Genomic DNA, 25,566 nt, shown 5'->3' with positions numbered 1-25,566 from the left:
ATCGAATGGTAGCTAGATCGCCATTCGATGCGTCAAATTTGATTTGAATCCTACTCAGCACAAAGAACTGCCTTTGGGTGTGGATATTCTTGGCTTATATAGAACCACGATGCCTGGTTGAAGAAAGCAAATTAATGATGCGAGACGCTTCCGAGTCCCACTATCTATTCACGCTACGCCAGCAGGGACTAGAAGACGTAGACTATACTTTATCTCGAGAAGGGAAATTGACAAGACGCACATACACTTCAGCGCTCACTCATGAAACCAACCAGCTACAGCCGCATGAAAAGTCCCGACAACCCTACCTGAATATCAACTTTGTATCTCGAAGAACCCCCTACCCTCCTGAAACCCTCCGCCACCACACCCCTCATGACTTCACAACAAAGATCCCAGAATGCCAGCTGCAATAAGCGTAGATCTCCATCTACTCCCCCTTCAACACAATTACATATAAAAGCCCAGTCTCAATCATCCACACCTCAGACCAAAACACCATCATGCCCCAACCTTATCCAACAACCAACCCCAAATATTAATCCCAGAACACCCAAACCACAAACCACAAACCCCAAACCCATCATGGCTACTCCCACCCCCGCCTCGATCGAACCCTTCGTAACGCACGCCCTAACCTTCCACGCGCCCTTCGAAACGCCCAACCCCATTCCGCGAGGCAAACTCCCCCACTGGAACGTGTACGCCGTCCCGCACGGCGCCGGAACCTACAGCATCGAGGTGTGCTGGGTGCGGTGGACGGCGCCCGTCAATTGGGCGGAGCTGGCGCTGCCGGCGCTGAACCGGGGGTTCGAGTACATCCGCACGCTGTACCCGGACATGAAGCCGATGTGGGGGACGATCTCGATGCGCACGGCGGTGCGGCTATACCGCGAGCGGGTGCGGGAGGAGCCGCACAGGGAGCTCGGAGACGTGCATCGCGCGGGGCTGCGCGTGGTGGACCAGTTCTGGCTGCAGGGAATGCGCGAGTGGCATCCTGTCGAGGACCGGGCAATCTTGCAACATTGGGAGAGCCTGATTCCGAAGAATGGGGACGGGGCCGAGGAGGAGGAGGTTCGGCCGAGGATGAAGATGTGGGAGGAACGCATCGGGTTGCAGCCTGGGCTGAATGCTAATATTCGGTGGCGCTGGATGCCTGATCACTCTTCCTGGAATCGTTAGCTGTGCTTCGCTTTGTCCGGGGCTGGTTGATGAACTCACAACACAGACAGTAGACCTCCTTAAAAGAAACATAAAAATAGAAGAAAACACCCCGGAAGGGGATATCAGAGTCAAAATATACATTTTCAAAACCAAAGAACCGCTTCCGACGGTACTGCACAGATGTTGTACTTAGTTTTGTGGTGATCCAGATAATAATTTATCGCATCACAAATTCACATCATCGAGCAATCCCCACATGCGAACACACGGCCAGTGCTTGGCATTCTCGATCGCAATCAAATCAGCAATCAAGATTTCATTCCGCCTGAGGGGTAGACAGTGTCGCTTCTCCTCAGCATCCACCCAATACGACACCCGCGCCGTCACCAGACCGTCGGCCTCCACAAATACGACTCCTCGGGGCCATGGCTCCGCCTTATCATAAATGGACTGCAACTCCTTCTTCATCCCTTCTTCCATAATGTCAGATGTCAGGGTGGCGCTCATGAACCCTTCCTCCGACCGCCAGGAGCGAATAGCTGCAACTCCCCGCGCGCGGACGCCGTAGTCCGGACATCGGAAGATGCTGATGATCAACGCTGGCATTATTGCCAGGTCAGCTGTGACGGCGGGATACTCGCCGCCAAATTTGGCCATTGCGTTTTCAGATGCGATGATCAGGGCTTCGCATTCGTGAGTCAGGCTCTCGGGCCACAAATCACTTTTGTAGTAGAGAGCCACCTTCGAAGCGAGGATGCCCTGTCGGCAACTGAGCTTGATCAGCTCCGCTTCGCGATGTCCTTTGCTGAGTTGAGATGTGCCATCTGCGCTGTCTGGATATTCCTGTGCACAAAAGATCTCGAATTGGCAGAGAAATCGGTGGAAATACGAGAGCAACAGGAGTTGGCGGTGCTGTAAGGATGCGTAGTCTTCTCGAATATAGTTATCCGATGCCTTGAGATAAAGCGCGGTAAAGAGGAAGTTGGCCTGGGTCAAAGGCTTCAATACCTGTTTCGCATGTCCCAGACTTTGAAAATGCTGCATGTACCTTTCGTACGGTTGTCCAAAAACGAAGTGGCTGTCAAAGTCCAACGGGTTCTCGGTGCCATAAAAAACGGACGATTCCTGAAGCTTCAAAAACATCTCCACCACGCAGTTTTCCACCGAGAACCTGGGGCCGGATGGTCCACCGAAGACGGTCTCTTGGCTAAGCTCCAGGCCCGTAGTTTGCCGCTGGATCTTCATCATGTGTAGAATCTGCAGTCCCCCTTGGATGTGAAAATTAGCATGGTTGCGATTCCCATGGAGTAGCTCACAGATCACGAAGAGTAGACAGCAGACAAGGATAACCTCCTGCAGGTGGGGATCTTGTGACATGCGTCTTTTGTTCAACAGTGTGATCGCACGTCCAGACTGTTCAAGCGCAAACTGGTACCATGTATTCTGCAAATGCACAGTACTCTGTCCAGCGCGGGGAATACAGCCTGCGATCTCGTTGGCCTGGTTGACGGCCCCCAGAGCAATTACCGCGTGATAGATGGCGGGCTCTTGGTAGCATAGGCGGAAGATCACCTGCTGCCACAGAGGTGAATCATAAAAGCCAACCAAGTGCTCTACCGATCTATGTTGAAAGAAAGACAGGCATCGGCGCTCGTCCGAGGTAGCCGTCCACTGCAGCTTGCGGGTCATGTCGGCGGGAATGGTGAAAACTGGAACAAGATTTCCAGTCTTACGTCGGCCACCCCCCGGAATAAGTCTGTGTACATCGTATCCTTCGCAAGCTCTACTAGAACTGGTGCAGTTGTTGCAGGCGATAGGTGTTTCATCGCACTTGACACGACGAGCACTGTATAGTTTGAGTCTTAGTCACAGCTGACATCCACGGCGTGATACAGGAAACTATGACTTACCGACAAGTACGACAACCCGTACGAGATCGTTTCGCGAGAGCTTTCTTACGTGGGTTGATCATGATGTTTTTGGTCTCGGTGTGTTGATTCGCCGGTCGATAGTTGTCAGAAGATTTAAGGGACATCGTGTGCTTTTTAAAGCTGAGAACCAAGGTTTTCCCAGAAAGAGGCCAAATAAGTGCGTACAGGGGGGTATGGCCGGTAGCCAATCATTGCAATACACGAGTAATTCAATAATATGCTGGAACGGCGCCATTGCTTGCCTAACGGAGACGACAGTAGTTAGTCATGCTTAGATCGAAGCTAACTTCAGGGAACAGGATTTGTATCGATAGCGATGCCACCCGATCGGATTGCAGAGATGCAACAAACCTTTTACTATCAGGCGCAAGCGCTGCAACTGCTGATAGTTCTACGGTGATTTAGTAAACACACACTTTATTTTCTATCACTCTGGGTTGGCTTCGTAGTTAGTGATGGAAGTTCCATGCCCCATACCAGGAAGGATTCGAGATCGGGTCTAACGAGTGGGGCAACAAAATCCAGACGACGCAGCCAATTATCGTCCACGAATCTGTCTGACAGTGATCCACATTGAAACTCAATGTCATTGTTTTGTGAGGGGAAGGAAACAAGCGGAAGTGCAGCTTTCTATCAAGTTCATGGAATGATGCTTGGTAGAAATCTGACCGCGTCGAGTGTGCCGGTCACCTTCACGTGGTTAGAAAGCAGCCAGCTCCCGAACAGCATGCCGATGCATAGATTCAGTGTAGCAGCTGGTGTGTATGCCAAGAGATTGGCTTACGCCCGGGGGATATATCCATACGAGAAGCACATGAGTGTTGGGGCAAAATCATCTTGCCATTGCGTTGTATCCACACTATCGTGCAGTTCGTTCTCGAACCGATAAACCTTGAACAAAAAGCCAAGTGATCCGGTATACTTGATGGGAGTATAATGACCTCACAGATCATTCTTGCATTGTTTGGCTTATGCTGGTGGAGAGCATAAGAGATCCGTTCAACGATGGGCTTGCCATAGACCTGCAGGAGTATTTCTAGCCCGCAGCTTGGAGTGAATGCGTTCTTGTAAGTCACAGCCCCCTCGAGATAAACCAATTTTGTTCGAAGGCGAGGGAATAGCCCCGGGGACACGGCGGTAATGGATTTGGCCTGATTATGCGGGATTCTGATTGCCTTCCTTATGTTTCGAAGGTGAGCGCAACTATTGTAACAAGTCCAGATCCCTTTCGTGTTAGATCATCCGCCTAGCACATTGTCTTTGCAATAACGGTCAACTCGAAAGCACTTATGTCGATCGAGAGAGCTCTCTTACTTGGCAGGCATGGACGTTGTTCAGGCATTCCTGCCGAGAGTGCTGGTTTTTGTTGTTGTGCAAGATTAAGGATCAACTGGCCATATTACGGACTGACCGTCAGGGACAATTCAAGGACTGCATGGAGAGAAATAAAGGCTTGCCGCATGCAAAGACAGAAAGATGATCCCGAGAAAGCCTTGCATAGTGGGAATCAGAAATGTGGTGTTGTTCCGTAAAGTGTACGGGTCGCACTGGAAAGAGTAGCTGCTATGTTGGGTCACGTGGCTGGGATGCTGAGTGGTAGACACTCCTCCGTCCTCCTTCCATCTGCACCATCTGCACCATCCGTTCGAGGCCACCATTTCGTCCAGATCGTGTCCGGGCATCGACACTTTGTTTATCACCAGTGGACCTTATCTTTCCCACGAACCTTCTCATCGTTCTCTCGGCAGACATTTCCCATCTTGTGATGCGCACAGATGATGTGCCTCGCGATACGTGAGATGTGCTATAGCACTTGGACCGAGGGAACATGCGGAGCAGTGCCAGGGGACTTTGGTGAGTACAATCTGGTGGGCTTATCCGTGCATTATCAGGTGATCGAAATCTGACTGTCGATCAAGAGGTACCGACCGGGGTTGTCCTTGATTTCGCGCAAATCCTCATTAGTACCTGACGGTCAGAGCGCAGGCACGGTCTATATGCCGCCATATTCGGTCGCAACAAATCGCTGAACTCGCGCGATGCTATTATGGATGTCTCCAATTGATGAATGTGGCATGTTGATGTCTAGTGGATGAACAAATCATTCACCCCGAGTCGTGGCCATTAGCTGGTCCAGAACCTGAATTTTGTTGACTCGTCGATTGTGACAATCGACCACGGCTGGTCTTCTTTGTTCACTTGGCCTTAGCTCGGTTCGTGCAATTTATACCTTCCGGGCCTGTTCCGCCCTGGCCACATTTCCTTTCTTTGTTTGAAAAAAGGTCCCGACTGCAATCAACCCAACAATAAAACCGAACCATGGGTCTGCATCGTCCCTGCTTTGGTGTAGCCATCCAGCATCTCGTCAAATCTCACAATGGCTGCATCCTCGCGTCCGATAACGTCGCTTGTCTTGATGGACCTTTTTGGTGTACTGGGCGCTCTCATCATGATCCTGAGACTGTTTCTGCGCAAGTATCGGCACCAGCGATTTGAAGCGGCCGACTACTGCACCGTTTTCTGTTTGGTGACGCTTCTTGTCTGCGTGAGTTTGCTCACTGCGATAAGCGTCATCACCTTGACTCGGGACGCCCGCCTCCAAGCCCAACATTTTACAGATAAGTTGCTCGAAGAGCAGTTGCTGAAGAATAAAATGCTGGTGGCGCATCAAGCTATATTTCGTGCCTAGTAGGGTTCCTATGAAGTGGCTGACAGGGCGATTGCTGACAGTTCTAGTCTTTGGGGCCAGAAGGCCGTTGTTCTCCTGTTTATCTCACGCGTCCTTGAGGGTCTCGCGTGGCCCTTCATCTTCGTTCGCATCAGCTGGGCAATACTACTACTGAGTTTCGGGGGTGTGGAGCTTGAGATGTTCATGGTCTGTGATTACCGCAAGAAGAGTATGATTCCTGCTTTTGATTCGGATGTCGAAGTCACTAAGTGTGTTGTATCAGAGCCTTGCCTCGGACGTGTCGGAAACCTCGTCACCTATATCCTGCTCAATGGCCTTACAGACCTGATGCTCATTGTGCTCCCTCTTCCATGGCTGATTCGGGTGAAAAGACCCTGGCATCGGTAGATCCTCATCCCTCCCTAAGCCTTCCCTGAGACTCTCACCTAATCACCCTAGCCGCCTTCAACTCATCGCCCTTTTCTCGGTTGGCTTCCTCTGCATCATCGCAACCATCCTCCGCGCCCCCATCCACGGCGACACCCAAGACCTCGTCGGGCAAGGCTACTGGACTGCCGTCGAGTTTATTGCGTCGGCTATCGTTGCCAACTTTCCCACGCTATACAGTCTACGCCGTGCAAGAAAGCCAGAGACCCCAATCTATCCCGACAACCCCTACCCAGCCCGACGAGGGGGCTCCAAAATCCGGTCTGCGACGAGTATCGAGCTGCAGGAGTCATTAGACATGGATCACCTGGATGCCGACCCACGGATGAGTGGAAAAATCACCAGTCAAGCGAGCAACGAGCCATTGTTCTTCAAGGATTCGGAGACGGAGAGTCTCCGGGTCGAGGGACTTAGGTCTAGAGGTTAAGTCTTTTGGAACTTGGGTATGAGGCTTTGTAGCATACTGGAGTGAGGTCATTGGACAACGATGGTATTTTGGGTACAACCTGACGTAAATCTAGCGTCTCGCGAATAGAAATTGGTGGAGGATATATACTTCGGGCATCGTTGCGTAGGGTACGTTACGCCTAGCCCTTTCTTTTTGGTGCCATATAAATTTGGAGCATACTAATACTCATTTTTGATCAAGATTACATATTTGACTTTTCATCGTGTCTAGCTACTTAATCTTAGGTTCCCTCGTTCGAAAGTTAGTAGCAGCTACTCTCGTCGTCGGTCGTGTTGTTCTACAACCTTGCTGTCCGGGCGCGATGTGCCTTTTTGCCTCGTTGCCTTAGGGCTGTTGCTCCACTGTTAAGGCATTATACGGCGTCAGTCAATTTACGCCCGCGAATGGTCGATTATATGCTCACGACAGACCTTGAGAACATGCTCAGAGAAGACTAAGCACCTATTGAGACACAAAGTTAGACTATTCTGTCTAAGTACATTGTCACTGAAGCACGGATCAAGGACTAACCACTGAGTCTACTTGCAGTCGAACGCATCACAACTATCGGTAAATACATTCGGATGCACACTGTCGAACAAACAAACCGGGGCACGTACTTAAGATCATCGTATCTCCACAAAGACATATCTGGAATCCCCAGCACCGAACAATCAAACATCAACCACATTACCGAAAGTCTCCGCTACAAATCCCATCAACCGACGATCGTCACCCCAGATAAAGCCAACAACAGTCTATATAAGACCAGCCCTGACAACACAAAGGGCCCTCCCCCTCTTCCTCCCATCCCCCACCCATTCCATTGTCCCAAACCTCTCGTAAGAAACCCCAACAGAACAACGATGGCAGTCCCCAAAAGATCACCGCCAAGTCGCTCTCCAAGCCCAATGCGACGACCGCCACCTCCATCCCCACCACCACCACCCCCTCCATCACCAAACCGGGACCCAATTCCACCCCCACCCCCTCGACCCGCACCAGAATCCACCGCCAACGACAACGAAGCCAACAAAGAGAACGCCGCCCCAAAAGAAGAAGGCGAGCTCTCCCCGGAGCCGACGAACTACACGCTCGCCGACTTCACCTACCCCTCCTTCGACGTGCTGCTGCACCCGATCGCCCCGCGGACGGAGACGGTGAACCTGATCTTCCCCCGGCCGGGCCCGTTCTGGCAGTGGGAGGACGCGGTGCAGGACCTGCTGGATTGCATCCGGGAGCAGCGGGAACTGCGGCCGCACGCGGCCCCATTCGGCGGGTCGATCTACTGCGAGGGCCTGATCCGTTTCTTCATGGAGGTGCCCCCGACGATCCCCGGGAGTGACTCGTACATCATGCAGTTCCATCATCGGGGCTACACGGTGTTCGACACCGAGTCGACGGAGGCGACGGCGGCGTGGATGCGCACGCTGCAGGTGAATCCGTCGTTTGAGGAGGAGTGGGCGGACGAGATTTTGCGGTTTCTGTTGGCGTGTGCGCAGCTTGCGGTGCGGAATGGGTGGGTTATGGATTATAGGGAGAGCAAGAAGAGGGGGTAGGTTCTCTCCTTGTTTTCTTCTTTGGTATGGGGTATAGCATGTAAGATCAAAAATATTACATTATTTGAGTCGTTAAATATCTTTGTTCTATGGTAAAATATTGGATCTTCTGGTGTGGAGCGCTGGGTTTGCGTCGGTGTGTATTCCTTTATGATTGCATTTGTGTGTCTAGAGCTAATCCCCCCCGCCCATGCTGATACTGTAGAGCAGACTCGAATGTCAGATAAAACCTACTCAGCCAAGAACGACCAGTCTAATGCTACAGAAATAAATCGAGACTGATTTCTTTGTCCCTCACGCCTGAAAATCCCAAGTGAACCGAACAGTCTTTTGGGAATCGTGGCCCTACAACAAAGACCCAATCAATGAGTTGTCAACACACAAAGCCCTACTTCCACTATACCGTAAGTCTCCACAAAAAGCCAAACAAACATGAATGTCACCATCACTGAGTCCATCACCAAGCAACCCACTATATAACCCGCGTCCCCAATCCACTCAACAATGACTTCAACCCCAACCCCCTCCCCCTCCCATACCCAATCCACCCCCACCACGAAAATCGCCAAAATGCAAGAAACCTACACCTTCGAACTAAGCACCATCACCCCCACCCAACAGGTGGTGATCGTCGCCCCGGAGACCCGCGAACTGGCCACGCAGACCTTCGACTGGGAGATCCTGGAGAACCGCCTGCGGGCCGTCTTCCAGAAGCTACGGGAGATGCGGCCGCAGGCGCCGCTCTTCCACGGGATCATCCACGCCTTCGAGCATGTGTGGTGCTATCGCGAGCTGGCCCCGGGGGAGACAGGCACTGACCGAGCGGTGTATCGGTACGAGTTCGACGGAGAGCCCTCGCTGGACTGCGTGCTGGACATCGAGTTCCTGTATGGCTGGTTGGTGCGGCTGCCGCGGGGTTGCCCGTTGAGGCTGGATGATTTCCCCTGTGCGACAATGGCGGCGCTGGCGTTGGAGGTGCGGTTTGGGGGCACGTCTTCGGTTGTGTAGTGCCGCCGTTGGCAGTCATTGCATGAGGCCGTGATGGCCAGGCTATTCCCTGCGCCTACGGGCAGGGGTGGATGGTTCCGCTCAGGTGGGCCTACGTTGCTGCTTCATCACTCCCCCCCGTCCCATATCCGAGTTCTTATTACAATGAATACCATCTTTTCATTTTTTACAATATTCGTCTCTATGCGTAGTCACTCAGCTGCGGTAAGTTGTCTGGGCGACCTTTTCGCTGAGTCAAATCCTTCTTTGGAGCTCAGTTACTTATGTCATCGACAGCAGCGATACGGCTGGCTGGAATGCGTCTAGGGCTCTCGTTCCGTCTGCATCCGAGTACCCAACTAGATAGCCAACACTGCCTCCAGCCACCCTCAAGATAATACTGTGTTTCAACAACGCATTGCATATCCAGGCATCAACTTACATCTGCACCTATAAGATACCAGCATTTCCTGATTACCCTGGTAAACAAAGTTCCCCGCCCCACCAGTGCCGATCTGCAACAGCGGGTTCGTACTCGTACTCGGCACCGTTTTGAGCATCGCTTACCGCCATCAGCTCATGCGCGACAACCATGAAACTGCATTGTAACAGGCCCAAGACTATTGGCGCATCCAATTCGTTGCCTTGTTTGGGATACCCTTTCATGATCTGAATGGCATGTACTGACCAGTGACTGCATCATCATTGCGAATGGTAAGCTCCAGGCTGAAACAGAGCCTGGGTGGATAAATACCCTGCTCTCCCTCTGCCTCTTGCTATATGTCCTCCTGGACAATCCATCAACACTGCAACAAAACAGTCACCACCATGAAGCTCGCCCTTCCCCTCACTCTCCTGCTAGGCCTCGCCAGCGCCCATCCCCACTACGGGGCGGCAGACATCTCCCACTGGCAACCAGCCGGAGCAGACGACTGTACGCCGCTCCCCAACCCAGCCACCAGCTAACCACTGGCATCCGACTGACAACAACCACAATGGAAAACAGATCGCGGCCCCTGCCCAATGATGAACACCCTCGCAAACCACCACCTCCTGCCGCACGACGGCCGCAACATCACGCGCCCTCGCCTGATCGAGGCCCTAGGCGCCGCGTTGAACTTCACCTCCTCGCTCGCCACGCTCATGTTCGAGATGGCCATTTTCGTGAACCCCGAGCCCAACGCGAGCTACTTTACCCTGTAAGCCACCGATATCCCCCGTACCACACCCACTAACATTGCGCTGCAAAACAAGGGACCAACTCAACCAGCACAACATCCTCGAACACGACGCAAGTCTCAGGTCAGCATAAACCCCTCCCTACACCCCCAAGTCAACCTTCCATTCCATTAACAAGTTACCAGTCGAAGCGACGCCTACTTCGGCAACAACCACATCTTCAACGCGACCATCTTCGCCCAAACCCGGAAGTACTGGACGGACCCCACCCTCGACGCCGCCATGCTGGCCAACGGCAAGCTGGCGCGGCAGGTCGAGTCCAAGGCGTTCAACCCGACGTACACGTTCACGGCCCGAACCGAGGAGTTCAGTTTGGGCGAGGTGGCGGCTCCCATTATCGCGTTCGGGGATATGGAGACGGGTCGGGTGAATCGCTCGCTGGTGGAGTATTTCTTTGGTATGTTGCTCTTGCATTTTGGGTTCGGGGGGGAATAGGGTGTCATTGTGCTAACAGGGCACTGCACTGGGTAGAGCATGAACGGTTGCCGGTTGAGTTGGGATGGCACACCCGAGGAGCGGCGGTGGGTGTGGAGGCGGTGAATGCGGTGGCGGAGATGATACGGAATGCGACGGGGTTGATTACACCGTCGGATGTAGCGGTGGGGTCGGGAAAGAGGAGGGATTTGCATTCTGGGTGGCGGGGTTAGCTCTTCGTATCTTCAGGCTGGGGAGTGGAAGGTGAAAGGTGGTCGGAAATGTTGTAGCAGATATTTGGAAGAAGAAAAGGGTGCTTGTGAGCATGGGGGTAGTTTGTCTACTGAAACTAGAACCAAACAAGAAGAGATGTGTCTACTGTATAAGCTACCTAAGTCAACCGCTTATCTACTAACTAGCCGTCCACCTCATGATTCGTTCTCACCTGCGCACTATCAGCCTAGCAGTGAACTATCACATCTACCCATTTACCCAACCGGCACTGAACCCAGCACTGAAACCAGCACTGAACCCAGCACTAACCACCAATAATAACCACCCTCGGCACCTCAGCTGTGCCTGCGACCCCTGAAATCTCCCCGAAACAAACTACTTTCCCAAAATGTCCACCCTCTTCCGAAAAGGAATAGCGGAATGGACCCCTGCACCCCGCCAAGCCACCGTCCGCTTGGCCTCCCTTGGCGCTCCGCCACCTCACCCCGCCAAACCCTTCCTCTGACTCGTCCACTCCCGCGATCACGAGCTATCTAACTCATTGCAGATACAGGTGCGCCTGCCACACCACCGATCTAATCCCACCAGGGCAAGGTTTGGATGCCACCAGTGGGAGACAGTAGGTACGGCCCGTGAAATTTGAGGAGCCAACCAGAGGAAGCTGCGCGCTGTACAGTACCCATGATCGTCTAGAGTGTGGGTGATGTGATGGGTCGAATGAAATACGAGGCGGTGGTGTTGGGCTCGTGATTCGGGGGATGGCTTCAGCTTCAGCTTGGCGATGCGAGGCGTCGTCCTCGGGAATGGAGATGAGGAGGTATAAATTCACCTCTTTCTTCCCAGTTGGGAATAGGTGAGCATACGAATCCGCTCTCGTGGATGCGGTTGTTGGTTTTCTTAGTGCTGGTGCTGTGTTTGGTGCTTCGGGTATCTGTTCGATTTGAGTTGGAGGGGTTCTGTGAGCTGGTTGAGTGGCACCTGTAGGGTTTTACTTATGTACTGTACCCCTCGAGATAGTTTAGCCGGGCGGGCTGGTGCACCGCTTCGTCAGAGGTGGACAATGTTTGATACACGAATAGCGGATGGTTTGGAATGTCCCTACCCGCTTCTCTACACTATTCGCAGCCAGTCAATCTTGATCACAGGAAGATGTATCACACCAGACCTTCTAATTATTTTCTAGGATTATAGAATAAAGATTCAACTACTAATATACACTCCACCAAAGCAGATTATACCTTGCCCCCCCTTAAGCCCCATCACCTGCACCCGCACAAAAACCACAGCAATTAACCATGGTAAGAATCTAGCAAGAAGCGCCGCTGGGGACGTTCTTGCAAGACTTCTTGTCCTTACCACCGGAGATATCAACGCCCTTCCAGGTCCAGTCAGCGCAGGAGCCGGAACCGCACAGGATGTAGACAGGCTGGGCGGAGCTCTTGACGGAGCCGGTGACCTTGTTGATGGTGACATCCTTAATGGGGATGCTGTTGGAGGGGGTGCCGGTAGGAGAACCGTTCTCGTAGTCCTGCTCGATGACGATGCCGTACTTGGCAATGTTCTCGAGCTGGATGTTGTCGTAGGTGATGTCGGTGACGGAGCCGGTCTTCTTGTAGATGGTCTTGATGCGGACGCCGTTGTCGGAGTTGACGACGTGGCTGTTGGTGATGTGCACGCCCTTGACGACGTTGTTGTCGCGGCCGCCGACGGAGCCGATCGACAGGCCGTGGCCGCCGGAGCAGTAGCCGCTGTCGAAGTAGATGTTCTGGTGTCGTTAGTTTTTTTTTCCAAAGAATAAACGAAAGGGGGGCCCACCTCGCCGGAGTTGATGGCCAGGCAGTCGTCCTGGTTGTAGACCTTGGCGCCGCTGATGTAGACGCCGTTGGACTCGCTGATGTCGAAGGCGTCGGTGTTGTGGCCGCCCTTGCTGTCGCCGGCCGAGTTGTCGATGGTCACGCCCTCGATGTGCACGTCGTTGCCCTGCACCGAAATCGCCTGCACCGGCGTGTTCTTGATGTGCAGGTTCTTGACGTACGAGCTCTGCAGCTTGTGCGCGTACATGAACTTGGGCTTGGTCTTGCCGCCGTTCGTGCCCTTGCTGTCCCACCAGCGCTCACCCTGGGCGTCGATCACGGCGCCCGAGGCAGCAGTGAAAGTGACGCCCTCACCGCCGAGGCGGATGAGGGGGCCCTTCCACTCCTTGTAGCCGAAGGTGGTGGTGCCCTCGAAGGTGACCTTTCACACAGTCAGTAAAGGGGGCTGGCACATTGGAGTGGAGGAACATACGGTGGAGCCCTTCTTGGCACCGGACAGATCAAGGGTCTGGCCGGCGGGGACCTTGATGTTCTTGAGGATCGAGCTGGAGCACTTCTTGACACCGGCCTTGGCGGAGGCAGCATCGGTGAAGGTGCAGGAGGATCTCTCGACGAGATCTCTCTCAGCAACATCGTGGGGGGCAGGGGCCGCAACGGCGAGGGAGCCGAGAGCGGCCAGGGTGAGGAGATCGAAACGCATGGTGGATTAGTTTTTTATTCTGATCAACAGAAATCGGAGTGAAAGAAAGAATGACTGAAGGTCTGATCTGATCAACAGAAAGGAAAGAGTGAATGAGAGTGAGAGAGAGTGTGTGATGAGAGTAGTGGAAGACCGGGTTTTTCGTGAAGCTTTATAGTAAAGACGTATGATGGTAGGGTCCCCCAGGGCCAGGGGATGATATCCGCACCTCCACCAGTGGTGTCAGTCTCTAACGGTGGCGTGAAGAACGAACCCTGCTTCAGGAGACGGTTCCTGAGGACAACTGCCTGCATTGCCGGAGTTCCTGCGGTGGAGGAAGCTCGGCAGCTTCGTCGCAGCTTCACTTTCCCGCTCCACAGTGGAGCAAGCCAAGAGCTAGCTCCTCAAACGGTCTGCTCCCAAGCCCAGTGAAATCTCAGGTGATTTGTCAGGTTTCGAGCTGAAATCATTCCCAGGCAATTTTTAATGCTGGGCCTTCATGTGCTGTTCCTTCACATCACCTAATTTCGAATCTTCGAATGTTCCATGCCTGGTTCTGAGGGAAGAATCGAACGAACAACCCCGATCTCCCAGCATGGTGATGCATCAATCGTTTGAACCATGATATCACCTCCCAAAATTCTCTAGATGCAGTGAAGTCAACAGCCGAACCCCATCTCGGCAACAATAAACATCTAGGCAGCAGCAGCAGCAGCAGCAGCCCCCCGGGCCCTCCTCGGCTAACTCCAATCTAGGGCAACAAATTAAACCAGGGTCCGGGCGGTGTGTGTGCAATTTCCGCGGCCCCTCCCCAAGCCTGCCCAAGCCTGCCCAAGCCTCCCCCAAGCCACTAAAAAGCTTGTCTCGGCGCGATGGTCGGGAAACCTGCTTCTTCGGGGTTTCTTCCAGCTTGGCCCTGCAGGCACGGGCCCCACACGCACCTGAAAATCCGGGTATTTCGGACCAGCGCCCAGGACCCCTGATTCATTTGGCCCGCCAGGGTGCCAGAGAGAGAACTTTTTGGTTCGAGGTGGACGGTCCGATCGCCGGATCATCCGGAAGGGTTCACATTTCACCAATGCCCGCCCGCGGGTTCCGGGCTACGGGTATGATCCGTCTGCTTGCTCCAAGCTCTGGAAAATCCTCTCCCATCTCAGCGGCACACTGTACCCAAAGATCTGCCCGATGAGTATTCCACTGGTGAAAGCAACTTTCCGTCGCCGGTTCTGATAAAATGTAAGACTTGCCCAGAAACCCCGTCCCACGCATCAGCAGCACCAAGCCTTGCAAGGTTCCCATCCCACCCTTCAGCCGGACCCAGACAACCACTCATAACAGCCGTCGATATAAGGTTATCCAACCTAGTTCGCTTTCGGGAAATACACAACGAGCAAACAACCGGCAGTGAAATTTGGGGAATTACACCAGAGACAACCGGCGGTGAATGGGCAAAATAGATTAAAGGGAGACGATTTAGATTAATTCCCCCATCCCCCCCTCCAATCCCCTTTCCCCCTCACTATCAGTTTTGGTGACTGCAGCCAGGCGATTCGCTTGGCTAAGACAGCACCGCACCAGCATCGGAAGTGCCGTGGCCCGTGGCCCGTGGCTCTTCTCGTGCTCCTCGACACGAGTGAGTTGGAACTAACCCATTCCAAATCCTGGGTAATTTAAGTAACCTTAGGATGAGACATCTAACGGTATTTGGCAGTAGTTTGGGGCGGGTTGTTCTGAATAGCATGTTGTGGCAGGTTGCAATGCCAAGGTTTCTGGACTCTGGACTCTGGACCTTGTGGGTTTGTTGTGGGTGTGGGTGTGGTTGGCTCGGGTGATGCGCTAGGCGACTGTTACGATGACAGCAGATGCATGCATGATTTCTGAATAGAACTTGGAGACGTCGAGGGTACCCCTTGTCGCACGCAGATAAGCAGGGCCTCAAGGATACGCTGAGCAGCCCCGTCTCCTGCTGTTTTCTTTCTCGGGAATTTTTCCTCCGATAGGACAAAACCGTCCTCCGGTAATGCATCTCAGCTCCGTCGGCACCTGACTGCATGCAAAGGGTCAACACAGGAGCGTAATCTTGTTGTGCCCGGGATTTCCAAACTGAACAGCTTTCCCATTCCTACAATCCGACAGGAACACAGCGGCCTACGTCACATCTTTGGCGAAGGCGCAGGAGCTATATGATTGAAGACCATACGTCCGACGTCCCCAGCAGATCCTTTGAATCATTGTCATTACATTTGAACTAAGTATAATTGGTATTCAGAAGTCCGCTTTCCAGGCAAGAATACAGGAAACGAGACCGAGCATTTCGCCTCCGCACATTTTCGGTGAAGGAAGGTCCGATTGTCCGATTCCAAGGCCTTCAAGGACTGTTGAGCCGTCCAAAGGATAGGACAGCTGTGCGGGTGATGCTGTGTACAGTCGGGAGGGGTTACGTTGACTGCAAGTACCTCCTCAATAATTATCGTGGCGGATCAGATTTCAGATTTGTTGTCCATGAGTGGATGGAAAGAGCCCGGAATCCTTGTTCAGGACATGGTATGGTCGGCGGCTAACCCAATTGCGCCATGTGCTCGACTCAGAAGGGGAGCAGCTTTCGTCTTAGGCTCGGTCGGACTCGACCCCTCAAGTCTACAGGGAGATTCCGACCCCAGGAACCGTTTGACGCGCCTGAGAATTCGATGCTGTGCAGGTCAATCAAGACACTCTATCTCGAGAGGGTGAAATTGAGGCCTGGAGAAGCTGCAGAGGATCCATTGCAACCTCACCCCTTCGGCTGATCCATCAGCTGCGTCACTTTCTTTAAAGACACCGGCTTCGTGACAAAGACGTCCACGCCAGCGGCGTAGGCTTTTGCAACGTCGTCATTTGACCCCAGACCAGTGAGCGCAATGATCTTCGCCGGTGGTGAAGTTTTACGTTCTTTCTCAATCATGCGGATCGCTTTGGTGGCCTCGAAACCATCCATGATGGGCATTGAAATGTCTACTCAGGTTAGAGCTGCTTGCAGGGATAGGACTGAAAGTACAAAGGTAGGAAACTAACCCATAAAAATATACTGGTAGCCCTCGGGCATTCCTTCGACCGCGTCGACGGCCTCTTTGCCGTTGATGGCCTCGTGCACAACAAGGGGCTGTCGCCGGCTGACAATGCGGTTGAGAAGCGACATGTTAACTGGGTTGTCTTCGACTAGAAGCACCCGGGGTATGTCTTCGGATGGGCCGGGAGGGGTAGGGATTTGCCCGCTAGAACTTCCATTTTGGTGTGCTTGCGTATCTATTTTTGGCAGTGCGGTGGATGGAGATTCGACATTTGGCTTTAATGGTAGTTCAGCGGGTTTAGTGATGGGAATGATTGCTGCCGGACGCAGAGGGAGGCTTCGATCAGGGCCCTGGTCAGCAGATACCTCATTCCCATTTTGTACGCCATTTTCAGACGCAATCTGTGGTGAGACGCCCTCCACCCCCAGATGCTGAGGTGTTGCTTGCAAACAACTCTGGATCGTTCTGGCCAAGCGGTAGGGACCACACGGAAGGCTCAACCACTCGACCCGGGCGCGAAGCTGACTCAGCTCGGGAGGTTTCGAATGCGTAGCACGCCTATCGCGGTGCAGAATGAGCAACGTGGATGATTCGTTCAACCCATTGATGCGGTGCAACTCCGTCTCATCGACAATCACGAGGTCCGCGGCAACAGCAGGTGACCACGGCTGGAGTGATATGCCATACCATTGCGTTAAGTACCTGGCAATAGTACTAGCGGAAGCGGCACCATCGGGCTGAACGAAGCACACTGTCTTCCCTGCCAGTTCCTGCTTCACGCCATCAATGAGACCTTCTGAGGGGGTGAGGAGCGGGTCATCAAGCACTGTCGCGCTCTCTACACATTCTTTCTCAGGCCGCGTAAGGGGAATCGAGACCTTGACAACCGTTCCGGCCCCAAGCTGACTCTTGATTTTGATATTGCCTTTCAAAGACCGGACGATGCTGTTGACGAGAGACAAACCGAGGCCCGTGCCAGGAGACAGAGGATCCTCTTGCATGAAAGGTGTGAACAGGTGATATCGAAGGTAGTCAGTGGAGATGCCACGACCGGTATCGGATACAGTCAGAAGCAAAGTATCAGCCCCATCGCGAGGCGCGCTTTTACTATCCTTCTGTATCTCCATGTGTACAGAGATGGATCCCGTGGCAGTGTACTTCAGTGCGTTCCCAAAAACATTCATGACAATACGTCGCAAGGCCCCTGGCTCCAAAACAAAAACCCAGTCATTCATACCGACATCCAGAGTGATATCGACGTGCTCAGAGTTGCCACTGTAGCTTTCCCCTAGGGGGGAAGATGGCTTCGAAGTTGAAGAATCACCAGCACGAGTAACATTGAGATGATTGGCGCCCGCGCAGATACTTTCGATCGCGTCCTCAACGATTGTCACAATGTCCACAACTTTCAGGATATACAATGAGCGTGGGCCGGATTGCGCAGCGACAGAGTCTCTACCATCTTGCAACAGTGATGAACCGGCCATCCGCGCCTTCCGCTTGAATGAATTGATTTTGCTGAAATCAAGGATCTGCTCGAACGTATCCAGCAGAGTTTGACTGCACGCTCGAATAGTGTCCAGAAGCAGCCGAGCTGAGCTGGATAGCGTTTGTTCCGCAAGGAACTCCACTGCGGCTAGAATCCCATGCAGGGGACTCCGAAGCTCATGCCTGTTTCCCTTTTAATCAGTCCAACAGTCACACTGTGAAAGCAAGTAAAAACACTCACGAAATACTGCTGATGAAGTCTCCTTTCTTCTTGTCGGCTTCTTGACTCCGGATACGACTGTCCTCCGTCATCAATGAGGAACAGAACCCGAGCACGCCACCCAGTTCTACATGGGGGCTGAAAATCCGAGTCTCCACGGAGCTCCAGCAGAAGCAACCGCCAAACCAACGCGAGTTTGATGCATCCCACAGGGGAGCGAAGATAATGCGCGTGGCGTTCGGGAAGTAGGTCTGCAGGAGATCCAAGTCCCTTCCGTTCAGCGTGTCCCGATCCCGCGGATGTAGTAATGACGGTAACTGAAAGGCAGGCTGATTGCTGGTCTGCGAGGACGTTTCCTCGTCAGACGAAAAGGCCGTTCCATCGCGATGGAAATACCACAGGGCTCCTTTGCCGAAACGCTGCATCATCCGCCGTAGAAAGTGCCGACTTATTTGCTTTGCAGACGTAGCGTTTGACTCATTTCCCCACGACTCGTCGTGGGCATTACGGGTCGAGATAGCCCAAGTAGTAGCGGCGGACCGTGACCCGGTGGTTGTGTCTTCTAGCAATCCTTCGTCTTCGTCACCGTCGAACCTGTCCTTGACAGCGAAAATTGCGACCCCTCCGTCATCCCCAAGGGTTAAGCTTTCACGCATGAGGTCTGCAGCACGCTGAAATGCCTCGTGTCTTTTCCCGGACGACGATGCATGAGATTTAATGGCAGGTCGATTAGACGGAGCCTGCTGTTTCGTGGGGCTTGACGGTACAGAATCGGAAGAAGAGAAGTTATTGTTCTGTGTCGGGCTTATGTTCTTGACAGGTGACTTTGTACTTCGGGAGGTAAGCTTCGGGTCGATCTCGAGGGGTGAAACAGGCCGGGGGCTGGGAGTACGCGATCGGTCAAGGTCGGAAGGGCTGGCGCTTCGTGGAATGGCGGAGGCTGGAGATTCTTCTTTGCCTTGGTCTTGGACAAACGAGTTGAGCCCCGACAAGACTTTCATCAAACGAGCGCTTTCGAGTGACTGCCGCGAGGTTTCCAGGTACTCCATCACTCCGGTGGCTATGACGCCCAGGCTCTCCTTATGGGCAGCCGTCAAGGACAGATTGGGCCTCGGATCGATGACATATAAGCTACCAATGTTGATACCACTGCTGGTCATCAGGGGTGTGCCAGCATAGTAGCGGAAAAACGGAGAACCGGACACGCAGGGTATTTGGCAGAAATTGGGATGTTGTTGCAAATCTTTCACGACGAAGAAGGGGTATTTATCCGCAGTGGTTGGCGACAGGGTAATTGTTTTCTAACACCGATCAGTCAGGTTGTCTAAGCCAGGCGAATCGGATTCGCAGGAGTAGCTACCTCGCATAGGGTGCCAGCAACAGGACCTCGGGAGCAGCCCATCCAGAGTCCATCGCCATCATCTTCATAAAGTGTATTATCCCCGAGGTTTAGCGAGCGTGATGCCTCGGCCACCACATATAGCGTTTCGCGATCGATCAAGCTGGGAACAATTTAGCGGTGGAAACCCATATGAAGCCGGGCTTGTGTGAAGAGGTCGTAGCGCGATCACGCGCACCGCCATCATGTTGAAGCGAGGAAAGATCATGAACAACGTACCTGATGATCGCACGCTGGACGCCTACTTTGACCGCGGCTAACTGGGCCAAGGCAGTAAGGACGAGATTTGGGCTGGCTCTAGCATAGGCACAGGTCGAGCCGTGTGGATCGGTGCCCTGAGAAGCAGGGAGCAAAGCAGGGTTGTCCGGCTGAAAGTAATGAAACAACTCCCTGGCGCGACGATCCGCTTCGTGTTCTTCCTGCTGGGAAGCCGGAGAGGCTACGTCCTCCATCGCGTCAACACCTCGGGGGCTTGTCAACCTGCAGGTTAGATGCGGTGTTTCCTGTCTGCTGTCCGTCTCGTGAGACCTCTGTTCCGTTCAGTCCATGTTGCTCAGTATCCTCAATCTGACAATAGAAGTAGAACCCAGAAAAGAAATGCTGATGGGATGTTAAGGAAAGTCACCATGTGTGGGGCGTGGGATAATAATGAAATGCGTTTCCCCCGACTTCCCGAAGTTTTCGCCTTCAATGCAGCGTCCGGCGGCAATTGCGTCACATGTGCACCCGCAGAGTGTGGCTTGACCCAATCGGGTCAAGCTTGGGGTCTAGACCGTTGCGCCTGTCCGTCTACCTTGACCACCGCCTTCCACATTGAGGCTGTGCTGCGGGTCCCTGCAAGGACCAAAATCGACAGATCTTTCTGCAGATCGAGATTCCTACATTTCCGAAGGTGGCGGTCTACTCATATTATCGATTGGGATTGTTGTTCTGCACTTGAAAGGTGTTTACGGAGGTTTGAAAGGTTAAGTAGCGGAGATCTAGCCACCTACCTCATACTCGTAGGTTCTGGTCTGGTAGGTACCACATTATCCTGAATATTCGTCGCACTACTAATACCGTAAATTGGTCGAGCTTCTAGAATCTAGACCAATCGTGCATATAAGCTTAATGTATGGTAAGCGGTGAGGGGGAGAAAGCTCTCTCCACTCTTCCAGAAAACAGACGGCTAGAAGGAATGGAGATTCCGCACCACGGGACAGCTGAGCCTCGTGTACCTCGCCCCTTTCGATCCAATACAGAAACCATTTCACTGTACTCAGGTATCTTTCCATGGTCAACGCTGATCGATCCTAATGGGACCATACTCCGGAGGCCATTGATACCTGACATCTTCATACGACCAATAAAACACCGTCGCTTCGAATGGCAGACAAGCCTCCTCCGCCGGCCTAGCTCGCAGCGTTAGTGTGGGGCGATTTATCCCGATCTGGCCTCTCCCTCTCTTTCGCAAGTCGATTTTTTTTGGCCGAGAGAGGCCGAGAGCATGTCACCTGCACTTTTCGAACTGCCTGTAAGTCCGCCGTTTTTCGAAAACGTCTGGTCGATTGTAAGTCCAGTGCGGCTGAGTGGCTCTCATCCGCAGACGATTGACCACAATCAAAGGTTAATAAGGACAGCTAGAACTTGGTTCAACGGCTCGCAGACTTCGACCGACGCTGCGACAGGCCAGTCGGGCCCGAACATGAACCCTAGGGTACTTTTCCTGTAACACCCATGGGTTGCATCAATTATATACAATTCGAAGGTGGAAGTTGTTTCGGGTGGTCGATGTAATTATACTTTAATGATTAAAGACACTGCAAGAACGCTGAAGAACGCCAGATCCAGAAGCTAATAGTCCGATTGTGAACCGCCGTCTGGGAGACCGTTCGGAAGGCCGTTCGGAAGCTGGGAAGCATTGCCCTCGTCCGCCGGGCCTTGCAATGTCTGAACCATGTGTGCTTGGTGTTGTTCCATCTCAAAGAAAGAGCTCATGGCGTCGCAGTTCCTAGACGGCCGACCCGAGGCCTTGCAGTTGCCGCAGATGCCCTGGAACGTCAGGGGATCAGGCACATGGAGGCACATGGGGAACGTGCGCTGGGAACGATTGTTCCTACAACAATTGCAGGGCTGCACCGGTGGGACGCCTCTCGATTGGATGAGAATGGCCTCGATGATCGGCCGGTCGCCGATGTTGCGTGCAGTAATGCAGCCGCTGCGGAACTCCACGTCTGCCCCCTCCATTCGAAGCAACCGCTCGCCCACACCCCGCACCCTTGCGCCTATATGACGCCGAATTTCATCCTCGTAGAGGATGGGACTACGCCCCGCCGCCGAGTTAGCGTCAATCCGCTCGAAAATCGCTTGGATGGCGCTGTGGCTCGGAGGTCTTGTATACGATGACATTCTGGTGAGTGTGCGTCCTAGGACTGGTGGTTCTTGTGACCATGAGAAGGCTTGCAGAGTATAAGGACGGTAATGAGTAGGTGACAAAGCGCAGCGGGTCCGATCCTTGTATAGACAGAACTTGAGAAGGAAAAACGCCTTGGTGACAAAGGCCCTCCAAACGCAAAGTATTGTTTCCTCGAAAGCAAGAAGAGCCGCGAAGATGCCACGATAACCCGGCAGTTCTCATCGACGCATATCTCGGAGTCGGGCAAGAGTCATTGATGAAGAAGGTGGGTGGCCAGAAACGGCGGGTTTCCACTTTTGACGGGGGTAGAAGACAATAGGGCTGTTGGGTGGTGCCTATCAAGAGAGATAAGACGCTTCGATACTGCGATTCCTCGGTCTTGTTTCTTTGTCCTTGTGCTCGACGATAAAGACTGACGTGTGAAAGTACGTGAGTACTCCATCTTTCTGTTTCGAGTTAACAAGGCTATGACGGGTTCGAAGGAGAAGAAAGGGAAAGAGCCCTGCAATGGGGTACATTCGGCTATTCCTGTTCAACCATGCCATCAGCGACTCACCTGCAGCCCAATGGTACCATCTTCTCTCGTCAGAAGGAAACTCAATCCAGCAATGCTCCTTCAAGCCCATCAAAACCGCAGACCCATACCCTTCTCCTGCAGCAACCGCTGCAGCGACCGCTTGGTGATCGCATTTCCCACCGCCTCCAGCAGCTCCGCACTCTTGACGGCGGGATCGGCCTCGACCATCGCCCGGATCAGCGCCCGCTGGTCTTCGGAGAGCTTCTTGGGTCGACCAGGCCGTGGTCGGGTAACGCAGTTCACGCGGTCCTTTTCCTTGCGGATGGTGTATTTGATGCCGCTCAGCGACAGCTCGGGGTGCACTCGGGAGATCTTCCGTGCGCCCCAGCCGATGGAGTGGAGCTCGCAGATACGGGAGCGGAGCTGTGGGGTGATTTCTTTGCCGCGGGTCATTGTAGGATGTCACGGGTCAGGGGGTGCTTTTTTGAGTCGGCTGCAGCGTATGAGTACACTGTTGAGGTAGAGTTAAGAAAGATCAGGGATCGAGGTTGGGTCAGTTTGTTGTTGGTGTTTTGTCTTGTTTTCATCGAACGCGGGGTCACGTGCCTGCTTTGATCTGTGACGCGGGACGTGATGGGATTGTTGATGGCACACTAAAACAGACACCTGAAGATTTAGGCGGCCATACTGCATTCGAACTACTAAGTTAATCTATCTCCACTGCATAGTATATACCTCGTCTCTTGACTTCTAAGATACCCACGAATAGTCTAAAAGTATATCCAGATATAGCATGCAACCCTCACCCTCCCCATGAAATCATACCAACGAACCCTTCACAATCTCGCCACATTCATCCCCATTGCCCAGACCAACAACGGATCCTCGAGGAACCGCTCCATGTCCTCCCTTTCCATCGACACTCGGAACTCCCAGGGAGCCATTCTGGTAGGCGCCGGCAACACCCAGCACTGCCCATTTGTCCGATTGTCAAGGGTCTCTAAGCGCACGATGTTCCCTAGCTTTTTCCCGAAATTGAGTCCGGCTGTGTTCAGTAAGCGCATGTTGCTGTAGAGGAATTGTCCTTCGCTTGGATAGTAGGACTGCCAGTCGCTGCTGTTATGCTTCTCCCGAACTAGCCCTCGTATGTATTCTTCATCCACTCCGACGCCCGCCTTAAAAGCACGAAAGGTGAGGTCCGCGAGCAAGGCGAGGTCATACCTGCTGAGGCCTGGAACCTGGCGGTACATCTCAGGGGAAGTGTGCTGGGAATCAGTGGCGGTGGCCTTGGCAGGAGAGTTAACGGCGGGAGAAAGGGGTGCGGATGCGGCGACAGGGGCCACGGCATCCCCGATGTAGTTCAGCGGGAGTACGCCTCTCTGGCGAAGCTCAATCATCAGTATGATGGAAGTTTCGTCCGGTCGAGATGCGGGCTCAAGTCGGTGGTATCGAGACCGCGCCCAGCAGAGCCACATCAAGGCTGCAGCTACGTCACTATCGGAGAATATTGGGGGTACTTGCGAAACACTTGGGTCGCCATCTGTAGCCAGTGAACTTAAAAGGTCTGTCGTGATGGTTTGACAGGCCTCTCTGAGACGACCCATCACCTCGAAAGGGACTGTCACGAGCTGGCACGGAATTCTGCCCACGGTCACGTCTAGAGCTGTGTTCACGCTGGGGAAGATGTCAACCCGTCTGATTCCTGACGTGGCTTTCGTTTGTTCACCCATTGCAATGATCCTTTTGCGACACTCGGTGTCAACAGGCTGGAGTGCGATCTGGCGAGGGTGCTTCAAACCCCGACAACATGCAGAAAGAGCCTGAAGAATGATATATACGCCCATCGCATCGACGAACAAGTGGTGAAAGCAGATGCCGATCACTATCCCGTCCTCGAAAACATTGAGTTGCCAGCGAAGCCCGGGGGCGCGTTCCTGATTGACTGCATCCAGCGGGACGGGCCGGTATTTGGCTTGGCCTAAATCACTGCCTGTAACACGATGCGAGTGAACCGTCTTCTGGCGGTAGAAATACTCTTGAGCGTGCACACGTGTTTGGATAAGAGGATTATCCTTGAGACTGAATTCTGTCGGTGGTCGCAACTCAAACCTATTGGCCTTCCCTTCCGGTCGCGAGGATTGACACACATCACCCGCAAGGATGGGATTCTGTGTGATCAAGAACTCTAGCCCATCTTTCAGAATTGATGCGTCCTCAGCCGGCGATTTCGTCGCTAGATAAGGAAAACATGTCATATGAAGCCGGGGCAACAGATGATCTAGCGGAGTCAGCGGAAATGGGGTAAACGTTGGAGGGGCTAGTTCGCTGTTTTGGAGCATCTTGAAGATATCGACGAGGCGCAGGATGTCGAAAGATTGGGCTCAGAGAACTAGGAGAGTCAGATAATCATGAGAATGTACGGATTGCACCTTCCATGGATTTTATACCAAACCAATGCTCGAAACGTCATACTTCATTCACGAGGGGAAACAGCCCTTGCTTCCCTGTCACTCGGACAATGATTGTCCGATTCTTAATGTGGCACTCCTGACGCGACACTGCAGCCGAAACAAGATTCCTGCATTGACATGCAGCTGGAATGCTGTCTATTGTACAGAAATTTTATAGACTTGTGACTGGTGACGCTTATATTTCGACATCCTTGGCAAATGCACCTCGGACGAGAATCTCGCCGGATTGATACTATGGAGATTTTTTGAAGCAGGTTTGGGTACCTCCTTGAAGTCACACAGAGGCATCAGAAAAAGTATATAGTTTAACCGTAAGGAGAAGGAGAGATAAATGCCCCGACCAGTCAGGTCAGATGAGCCGAGAGTCGCATTTTTTAGACATGCAAATATTAAAAAAAGGCATCTCCAGCATCTGACCAAGGAAAATTTGTGCTCCAAACCAGTC

General features: G+C 53.0%; 12 protein-coding genes across 12 annotated transcripts; 5 read left to right on the top strand and 7 right to left on the bottom strand.

Moving 5' to 3' along the window:
• Positions 1-585: 585 nt before the first annotated feature.
• On the top strand, positions 586-1,182 carry BO72DRAFT_461109 (uncharacterized protein; the record flags this gene model as incomplete). Its single annotated transcript, XM_040946505.1, has 1 exon — positions 586-1,182. One exon carries the CDS (start codon positions 586-588, stop codon positions 1,180-1,182), a length of 597 nt encoding a protein of 198 aa, XP_040798668.1.
• Positions 1,183-1,389: 207 nt separating this feature from the next.
• On the bottom strand, positions 1,390-3,136 carry BO72DRAFT_384215 (Zn(II)2Cys6 transcription factor; the record flags this gene model as incomplete). The annotated part of the gene is made up of 2 exons (XM_040941542.1): positions 1,390-3,010; positions 3,075-3,136. 2 exons carry the CDS (start codon positions 3,134-3,136, stop codon positions 1,390-1,392), a joined length of 1,683 nt encoding a protein of 560 aa, XP_040798667.1.
• A 2,336-nt stretch (positions 3,137-5,472) lies between these two features.
• Positions 5,473-6,637, top strand: BO72DRAFT_498873 (uncharacterized protein; the record flags this gene model as incomplete). Its single annotated transcript, XM_040948799.1, has 3 exons — positions 5,473-5,783; positions 5,832-6,167; positions 6,223-6,637. The coding sequence occupies 3 exons, from the start codon at positions 5,473-5,475 to the stop codon at positions 6,635-6,637; spliced, it is 1,062 nt and encodes a 353-aa protein (XP_040798666.1).
• Positions 6,638-7,290: 653 nt separating this feature from the next.
• Positions 7,291-8,217, top strand: BO72DRAFT_515467 (uncharacterized protein; the record flags this gene model as incomplete). Its single annotated transcript, XM_040949552.1, has 1 exon — positions 7,291-8,217. A coding segment is annotated over one exon (927 nt), but the record flags the coding sequence as incomplete, so codon positions are not given.
• A 504-nt stretch (positions 8,218-8,721) lies between these two features.
• Positions 8,722-9,225, top strand: BO72DRAFT_461105 (uncharacterized protein; the record flags this gene model as incomplete). Its single annotated transcript, XM_040946504.1, has 1 exon — positions 8,722-9,225. The coding sequence occupies one exon, from the start codon at positions 8,722-8,724 to the stop codon at positions 9,223-9,225; it is 504 nt and encodes a 167-aa protein (XP_040798664.1).
• Positions 9,226-10,032: 807 nt separating this feature from the next.
• On the top strand, positions 10,033-11,199 carry BO72DRAFT_479355 (peroxidase family protein; the record flags this gene model as incomplete). Its single annotated transcript, XM_040947574.1, has 5 exons — positions 10,033-10,138; positions 10,211-10,403; positions 10,459-10,506; positions 10,569-10,840; positions 10,915-11,199. 5 exons carry the CDS (start codon positions 10,033-10,035, stop codon positions 11,088-11,090), a joined length of 795 nt encoding a protein of 264 aa, XP_040798663.1. The 3' UTR covers positions 11,091-11,199.
• Positions 11,200-12,304: 1,105 nt separating this feature from the next.
• Positions 12,305-13,704, bottom strand: BO72DRAFT_450538 (glycoside hydrolase family 28 protein). Its single transcript, XM_040945275.1, has 3 exons — positions 13,378-13,704; positions 12,907-13,326; positions 12,305-12,856 (listed from the first exon to the last, which is right to left on the bottom strand). The coding sequence occupies exons 1-3, from the start codon at positions 13,603-13,605 to the stop codon at positions 12,398-12,400; spliced, it is 1,107 nt and encodes a 368-aa protein (XP_040798662.1). The 5' UTR covers positions 13,606-13,704; the 3' UTR covers positions 12,305-12,397.
• A 1,387-nt stretch (positions 13,705-15,091) lies between these two features.
• On the bottom strand, positions 15,092-15,767 carry BO72DRAFT_197817 (uncharacterized protein). Its single transcript, XM_040939569.1, has one exon. The coding sequence runs from the start codon at positions 15,635-15,637 to the stop codon at positions 15,143-15,145; it is 495 nt and encodes a 164-aa protein (XP_040798661.1). The 5' UTR covers positions 15,638-15,767; the 3' UTR covers positions 15,092-15,142.
• A 587-nt stretch (positions 15,768-16,354) lies between these two features.
• Positions 16,355-20,396, bottom strand: BO72DRAFT_434768 (hybrid sensor histidine kinase/response regulator; the record flags this gene model as incomplete). Its single annotated transcript, XM_040943256.1, has 5 exons — positions 19,958-20,396; positions 19,700-19,841; positions 18,361-19,640; positions 16,636-18,302; positions 16,355-16,578 (listed from the first exon to the last, which is right to left on the bottom strand). The coding sequence occupies exons 1-5, from the start codon at positions 20,188-20,190 to the stop codon at positions 16,355-16,357; spliced, it is 3,546 nt and encodes a 1,181-aa protein (XP_040798660.1). The 5' UTR covers positions 20,191-20,396.
• Positions 20,397-21,467: 1,071 nt separating this feature from the next.
• Positions 21,468-22,486, bottom strand: BO72DRAFT_450536 (DUF3716 domain-containing protein). Its single transcript, XM_040945274.1, has 2 exons — positions 21,563-22,486; positions 21,468-21,510 (listed from the first exon to the last, which is right to left on the bottom strand). Exon 1 carries the CDS (start codon positions 22,124-22,126, stop codon positions 21,572-21,574), a length of 555 nt encoding a protein of 184 aa, XP_040798659.1. The 5' UTR covers positions 22,127-22,486; the 3' UTR covers positions 21,468-21,510; positions 21,563-21,571.
• BO72DRAFT_197787 (uncharacterized protein) lies at positions 22,341-23,329 on the bottom strand. Its single transcript, XM_040939568.1, has 2 exons — positions 22,690-23,329; positions 22,341-22,545 (listed from the first exon to the last, which is right to left on the bottom strand). Exon 1 carries the CDS (start codon positions 23,101-23,103, stop codon positions 22,759-22,761), a length of 345 nt encoding a protein of 114 aa, XP_040798658.1. The 5' UTR covers positions 23,104-23,329; the 3' UTR covers positions 22,341-22,545; positions 22,690-22,758.
• BO72DRAFT_197786 (uncharacterized protein) lies at positions 23,330-25,151 on the bottom strand. Its single transcript, XM_040939567.1, has 2 exons — positions 25,098-25,151; positions 23,330-25,039 (listed from the first exon to the last, which is right to left on the bottom strand). The coding sequence occupies exon 2, from the start codon at positions 24,987-24,989 to the stop codon at positions 23,487-23,489; it is 1,503 nt and encodes a 500-aa protein (XP_040798657.1). The 5' UTR covers positions 24,990-25,039; positions 25,098-25,151; the 3' UTR covers positions 23,330-23,486.
• Between the last annotated feature and the right edge of the window lie 415 nt (positions 25,152-25,566).

This window comes from Aspergillus fijiensis (assembly GCF_003184825.1).
Source record: "Aspergillus fijiensis CBS 313.89 unplaced genomic scaffold BO72scaffold_46, whole genome shotgun sequence".
Taxonomy (NCBI): domain Eukaryota; kingdom Fungi; phylum Ascomycota; class Eurotiomycetes; order Eurotiales; family Aspergillaceae; genus Aspergillus; species Aspergillus fijiensis.
The sequence above is the reverse complement of the archived record's forward strand: the minus strand, read 5'-3'. Positions and strand labels throughout refer to the sequence as shown.